This window comes from Benincasa hispida, chromosome 3, assembly GCF_009727055.1.
Source record: "Benincasa hispida cultivar B227 chromosome 3, ASM972705v1, whole genome shotgun sequence".
Taxonomy (NCBI): domain Eukaryota; kingdom Viridiplantae; phylum Streptophyta; class Magnoliopsida; order Cucurbitales; family Cucurbitaceae; genus Benincasa; species Benincasa hispida.
This window is the reverse complement of record NC_052351.1, coordinates 40,098,082-40,106,134: the sequence shown is the minus strand read 5'-3', so window position 1 is coordinate 40,106,134 and position 8,053 is coordinate 40,098,082. Positions and strand designations below refer to the sequence as shown.

At 32.1% G+C, this 8,053-nt stretch overlaps 1 protein-coding gene across 1 annotated transcript in view; it reads left to right on the top strand.

Moving 5' to 3' along the window:
* The first annotated feature begins 7,859 nt into the window (after window positions 1-7,859).
* Window positions 7,860-8,053, top strand: part of LOC120074701 (salicylic acid-binding protein 2-like) — a 2,712-nt gene continuing 2,518 nt past the window's right edge. The window contains exon 1 of the mRNA XM_039027917.1: window positions 7,860-8,053. This exon is cut by the window's right edge and continues 127 nt beyond it. Within this exon, the coding sequence (XP_038883845.1) occupies window positions 7,860-8,053 (194 nt within the window).

Here is an 8,053-nt window from a genome sequence, read left to right as displayed (position 1 = left end):
CAAAATAATTTCAATTAGATCTCAAAGTCTAGATTTGAAATTTTCCATAAATGTAGCTAAAAACAATCTACTGTCATATGTTCTGTATGGATATTTTTCAAACATATTCACCCATAATCTAACAATTGACAAATTTTCTCCCTCATAGATCATAACGTATGAGCCAAGATGACGATAATTTCGATAAAGGAAATGCCGATGAGGAAAAGGAGGGCAGGGATGGGGAAGAGAGTAAGAAATGCCAAAAGATGGGAGGAGGATGAAGAAGAAGAATAAGCGAGGAGGAGAAATAACATGATTCATCAGAGAGAGAAATTGTGAATGGTTAGATTATGAGTGAATAATTTAAAAAGTATCTATACCGAAAATATAGCAAGTATATTGTTTTTAACTACATTTATTATGCCTCCCTTTTATTATGTGGTTTTTTATTTAGACATTTATTATCGGCTCATTCCAAGTAAACCATGGACTAAAATTGTGTATCCGGTCAAGAATTCAAATCGTGGATGGGTACAATTTTAGTCCATGTTTCACACCAAGTCAAATGCTACTAAAATAGTGGGTGAGGTCCATGATTTCTTTCATGATAAAAACTACCTTATTTATTGTCAATAGTTTCTACTTCAACTCAATTTATGAAATTTATTTTTTAAACAACATTATCTTTTTTTGAAAAAAATTTTCACTACTCTATTTTGTCATTAAAAAAAAAAATACCATATCGTTGAAAATAGTCACAATTGTTACAATTTCTACAATTATGTAAGTTTGAGAGTCCAATTTTAACATTTGTATAAGTTTTTGGCTTAATTTTTACAATTGAAAGTTTGAGGATGCAATTACCAACACATACATACCATACTTTAGGGGTGGTATTATTGGAGTTGATGCCCTAAATCCCGTAGGGTCTATAGTTTGTAATTGTATTGTATAAACATCTTATTTATTTTAATAAAATATGTGATGTTTTATTCGACATTTAGTTGCATTAATTCATAAACCAATAAACTAATATCCAAGGTTATCTTGTAGCTTAAATATGTATATAGAGACATACAAGTGGATCATGTTTAAGTGATAACCTAAATGGTCTGTAGTAGATGGATAAGGCTAGATACCTTATCCTGGTGACACTACGAGTACGATCCGCTTTGTACATACTATAATTGTTGTAAAGTGCTACAAATGATCTAATCTTGATCATTCATGTGGAGACATGTGAGTGGGGGTATTTTATACAAAGGAGTTTGTATAATATCGAACCACGAAATGTTTAGTCTCATTATATAACGTTGGTCATAGTATAGACTTACATTTCACCAGGACGACCATAGGTAACATGATCTAAATCCTGAGTGGGTTGTGAATTCCTACCTATAAAAGCGGTCTTTTGATTTGTATGGGTGAGAGTGGCCTGATCGCCGACTCAATAAGCCTACCATTTAAAGTCTTTATTAAAAGTACCCCATTTTCTCTCTACTACGTTAGTGGAAGCCAGAGAAGTGGGTGGTTCAATTCTTCATCTTCTTCATCCTAAGGTTGGGTTACAGAACAGTTTTGTAATTTTTCAAAAGCTCTCCCTATCACTCGTCTTCTTCCTCTCTCAATTATTTTTCCCCTCACCAAAAAGCCAAAGCCCGCATGCTCTTGGATTCTCATTCCAAAACTGTTTTAGTAGTGACCATTTGGAAAATTAAGGTTTTTCAAGTTTGTATTTTTACAGAGAAGAGGATACGTGAAGAAAACGTTCTTCAAGGGTTAGTTCTCTTATCTCTCTTTCTCTTTTATTTTTAAGAGCATGTTGTATTTTCATCTTAAATGTAAAAATTGTCTGTTTGTTCTCTATAACTTGATAATTCTGTAATTTTTGGGTTTGGGTCCGATCCCATTTTTTGCTCAAAGCCTTTCAATGGTTCCTTCAATTGGTATCAAAGCGGGGGGTTTTGGCCCAATTTTTATTTCGAAATTAATGTTACATTGTACTGGTGGGATTTAAGCATTCTATAACTTTCATGTGATAAATGTTTAATAATGTATTTGTTAAAAATTATTGGATGTTTTTGGGATTGACACTTTAATTTATCGTTTTCAATTTACCTTTTGGTTTATAAGGGCCTTTGTTTTAGGCATATTTGAATTCGATCGAGTTTGTATTTTAAGTCTTTGAGTCGTTCGTGGATTTTTCGATGTCGATCTGGAAAAAACGAGACTGAATTCGACGGAGAAACGATGGAGAACGCGACTATACAATGGAGACTATACCGCAACGTTGCAACATTGCGATGAAGAACAACATTGTGTTCTTTCCATAGCGTTGCAACGCTGGGCATAACGTTGTAATGCTCCGAGATGGAAAGAACAAACCAGTTCTTGTCCGGTTCAGTTTGTGGCTCGTTTAGTTTGCTTACGGCTCGATCAATTCGAGCAATTTGAATCAAATTCGAAGGCTGGATGGTTTGGTTCGAGCAGTTCATGGCCCGATTCGCTTGTTTTGAACCGGCTGATTATTTATTTATATAATAGTTAGATTTTTTGATTAATTAAATTAATATAAGTGTTATATTAATTTAATCAATTGTTTAAGTGTCCAATCTCGGTTCAATAACTTTATTATTATTATTATTAATTATGCATTTGATATATGATTTTTATTTAAATATATATGTCATATTGTATGTCATATAGCATTAAATCCCACCAGAGGTTATGAATTTAATTTCATGTATCATTATAAGTGTTATAATATATATAATTGCATGATTTGATTAATATAACATGTTCATGCATCATATAGTATAAATGTTATAATATATGCATGCATACATTAATAACATATACATGCATCAATTATAATATAGTGTATGGATGCATGCATTAATAACATATACATGCATCAATTATATTATAAGAGTTATAATATAGTGTATGGATGCATGTTTAAATGTATTTTATTATTTATTTTATTACTTTAGTATATAAATGTTATGTAGGTTAGTAATGACTGAAATTGCATGAAGCATGTCATCACTTTAAGGTAATTTATAATTTTTATATTATTACTTAAGTATGCTTTCACATGCAATATATGGTTTTAATTAATTTCATTTCTTTTTTATAAAAATTATAATTAAATGGAATTAGAATTAAAACTAATAATTTAGAATTGCATACAAACCTTAGATTAAATTTAATATAAATGAGATTTATATTAAATATCGTTGTTGAGCGAAATTAAACAATAGGTTATATTGTATTAGATACAGTATTAAACTATAAGTTATATGTTATGTTTGATATAACATATGATTTAATATATATTATATGATAAAAGTAGTTATCATATAAATATATATTAAATTTTTTATTAAAATTAATTTTATTTTTTTAAAAAATAATTTTAGGGAGGGAATGGGAAATGTAACTCCCTCCCCCTTTTCTCTCTATTACATTAGTGGAAGCCAGAGAAGTGGGTGCTTCAGTTCTTCATCAAACCATAAGAGTCTTTCGATGAAAATCTCTTTGTAATTAATACAATCAAACCATAAGAGTTACCGATGTCATGACTAACCCAAAAGAGACTTTCAATGAAATCGGAGAGAGTCTCTTTGTAATCAATGCCTTTTCTTTTTAGTAAAACTCTTTGCAACAAGATGAGTCTTATATATTTCGATATTGTCATGCGAATTCCTTTTGGTTTTAAATATTCATTTACAATCTATGAGTTTCACTCCTAATGGCAATTCGACAAGTTCCCAAACGTCATTGTTTTTAATAGATTTTATTTCCTCTTCCAAAGAATTTATCCACTTTTGAGAGTTAGAACTTTATAGATGTTGGAAGTTGACTGGATCATCTTCCATTACGCCCACATCACCCTGATGTTCTTGAAGAATACAATATAATCATCTGGAATTGCACTTCTTCTTTCTCTAGTGGATCTCCTTAGTGAAACTTCTTGAAGTTGTTGAGTTTGAACTTCAGGTTCAACAATGGGGACTTCAATGTTGTCTTGTTCTATAATTGATTCAATAATGAAGTCATGAATTGGAGCCTAAACATCATTTATAACTACATTAGAAAAAGAAACTAATTCCTCTTCAAAGACAACTTCCATTATGTTTATCTTCCCCCAAACTCAACATCCTCAAAGAATCTAGTATTTCCCATATCAAACAATGATCTAAAATTGGGATAATAAAACTTGAAACCTCGAGAGCGCTCAGAATACCCAACAAAATAGCAGTTAATAGTTATTGAGTCCAATTTTCTTTCGTTAGGCCTGTAAGGCCTAGCCTCAACTGGACAACCCCAGATGTAAAGATGCCTAATATTAGACTTCTTTCTTTTCCACAGCTCATAAGAGATATTAGCTACTGCTTTACTAGGTACCCTATTAAGGATATATGCTGCAGTCTTTACTGCCTTACCCCAGAGGGATTCTGGTAAAGAAGAATGACTAATCATACTTCTTACCATATCCTTAAGTGTTTTATTTCACCTTTTCACCACACCATTAATATTGGGTTTGTTCGACATAATGTATTGCTGAACTAGCTGAACCGAACGAACCGAACCCCTTTTCTGAAGGATGCCTTCGGTATTTATAGAGCTTTGGGGTGAAAGGCGGCTTCTCTCTTATGATTGCATAGATGAGATGGCTTTATTTCTCTGACTGATGCGCTGAATATTTGTCACCAAAAAGCTGAGTGTACTTGTTATCCTTAGTAGCTTGTCAACTTAATTCGGATTTGACTGTCATAAGCTTTTTGTCCCATCGTGATTAATTATGCCTTTCACCCAGATGTGCCGGCTCTATGCGGCAATCCTTGAGCAGATGTTTGCAAGCACAAATCACCGCAAAGCTTTGCGATAATGTTGCGCTCGACCATTGATTTATTGTGATCGTGCTTTCTGCCTTGCGTTAACGCATATTCTGCATAAAAATACAAAAATTAATTGTTTCTATGCGATGAATGCATGAGACCGTAATGTTATGAACTTAATGCTTTTTGGACGCAATCTAACATATTTTATCAATGCAAACTTTCATTGTTTAATAACTTAGCACTATAATAATGTGCATTTCTACCTGTTATCAACATAGAGATCATGGGTTCTAACGATTTGAGATTAACCGACTAAACTTTTTAACCTAATTAACCAACATTCGTTAACTACCGTGTCACTCCACTAAAGCCTAGTAGTTGCACTTTCCTCACTGTATATATATTTCTGTCCACTCGATATAACCATAATCAGTAAGTTGACCCTTCACAAGCTGTTTGTAATAATGATTAGGTCAAAAGCTGTTTTACCACCGAGATTACATCTCGTTCCTTAAGTCCCATTGATCATATAATAAACAATTGATTAGTGATCCAATCACTAAACCGAGTCCATCTTGGGCCAATAAGAGGGTGAGACCCCTTGTTCAAGACCCAGAGTTAGCACTTAAGGGAACAATCTCTTTACTATCCCTAAAAGCGAGTAGGAGCAAATTCCATCTTGCACTGTATGTCTCCAACTATCTACGTGGTCTTACCCCTAAAATAGGAGGCTTATTGAGCCGGCGTTGTTGAACAAACCCTTACTCATGCAAATCTAAGGATAATCCTGAATGAACAAGAATTCATAGTTAGCTCAGGGTTAAGGTCAAGTTACCTAAGTTATCGCATTGAAATAGTCAGTCTTAAATAGTAAACAAAATTATAAAGTAAGAGTAACTAATTTCTTGGTTCGATCTTATACAAACTATTTACATAGGACGCCTTCACTCACATGTCTCCATATGAACGAATTAGGATCACTTCGTTTGTAGCATTTTACAACAATTGTAACATGTACAAAGTCGACTGCATCCGGTAGTGTCACAAGAATAAGGTACCCAGTCTTATTCGTATACCATAGACCATTTTGGCTATTTACTCGAACTTGATCCACTCTTATCTCTCCATATAAAATTCAAGTACTCATATAATTGTGATGGATCTTTAGTTTATTAGATTTATTTCTAAAATGAAATGAGCAATTCATACATTCAATAACAAATTTATTGAATACAACTTCAATAATATCTTTATTGATTAACAGAATAAGTTTATTGTTTACAAACCAGGAGTTTTAGGATATAAAATCCAACATATTCGTCTATGAACATAATAAATATTGGTGTCCATTCCAAGAAGCCTTAGGGATTGAACTCAGATCTTCAAATATTTGAGTAAGACCTACTAAAACAATAAACAATGAAACATATACTCACAATTAAAATATAACAAAATAATTTTACATATGCGGTGGGCCCCTTTAAGAAGATACCTAGCATAATATTGACTTTCAGCCTTTAGGCAAAACACCCATTGTAAATGGTACTCTCAACGTAGTAATCAAAGCATTGACAATAAACTTTGTAAAAAGAAAAAAAGCCTTTCTTTGGACCGACTATTTCTCAAATGAGCAATCCTTATAGTTTTCACGTACTCATTACCGCATACATACCCACAATTTGCCCAAATAATTATCTTCCTTTAGGTCGATAATTATTCGCATAAATTCATGAATATGCACATCTTATATTTCATAATTAAATTAATCTAGATAATAAAAGCTACTTTGGTAACATATTATTTTGACTAATTCCTTCTAAAATATAAGACACAATAATATAATAATATTATTGCACAAAAATAATAGGAAAAAACACCAAATAATCTTTACCTTTAATTTATGAACAGGGTTTTAGTCTCTTCTTTAATTTAAAGAATGGTTTGTTGTGTTCCTTTCAGTGTACTTTTCTTTTATATCTCTTTATTCTGGAAACAGAGCTACTCATTCGTTAGTCGAATTTGCTTTGGCAGTTCGTGTGGATCATGTTTGGTTAGAAGATTGGTCTTATGAAATCTCTAATGTTTTTTTTAGCAAATTCTTTATCTGTTTTCTATTCTTAATTATTATCAATTTTCATTTGCTATAGAACTTCAAGTGTGATCGATTGTCCTTCCTTTATAGATTTGTCTATCGTAATTCCACTCAACCAACAAAATGAATTTCATACTCAAAATGGAGTTACACTACAAGGCTGAATATCTATAACAATAATAATGTCATACTTATAACACGTATGCCGCTGAATATATTGAAAATTTTCTCACAACATTTGAGAAAACAAAAATAGTTGAACTTAGTTTAGACTTGATGTAAAAAATTCAAGGGATTGTTTAACTCGACTATCAAAAGTTTTTTTAAAATACAAATTTGGAATGGTTAGTTAATAGTAATATTTTAAAGGAAAATTATTTTAAATAGTAAAATTGTTGAAAATATTTACAAATTATAGCAAAATTTTAGAATTATTACTGATAGACATTGATAGTCTTGATAGTTTTAAAATTTTGCTATATTTTAGATATTTTAATTTATTTTTTTATATTTAAAAATGATCCTATTTTAAATTAATTTGATATTAAAAGATGGTCTAAAAATGATTCAATCTAGACCTATTTGTCATCAACATTGAGAAGATCAACATAAAATCACCGCAATTCTTAAATGAGTATTTAAAAATTTAGAAAAGTATGTGAGTTGTTGAATGGTGGAAGAAATTAAAAAAAAAAGTTAAGGAAAAATTCGATTTGTTAGGGTGGAAATTAAATATGATGCAACGAATGAAATTTAATGAATAAACAACGAGGGTGGCATCGAAGATCTATCCACTCCTCCCCACTCCCTAGCACAACACTTTTAAAATTACAAAAATAAAAATAAACCATCCCATTGTTCTTCCCAACACAAATTATAAATATTAAAGCTGGTTGTTTCATCTTTGTGCACACAGAAACAAGATCCATCCAGCGGCCATGGCGGAGAATAACGAAAAGAAGCAGCATTTCATATTGGTGCATGGAGCCTGTCACGGAGCTTGGTGCTGGTACAAGCTCAAACCACTTCTTGAGGCTGCCGGCCACCGCGTGACTGTGCTTGACATGGCGGCCTCGGGAATCGACCAGAGGCCTCTGGAAGAAGTTCGGACGCTTTCAGAGTACTCAGAACC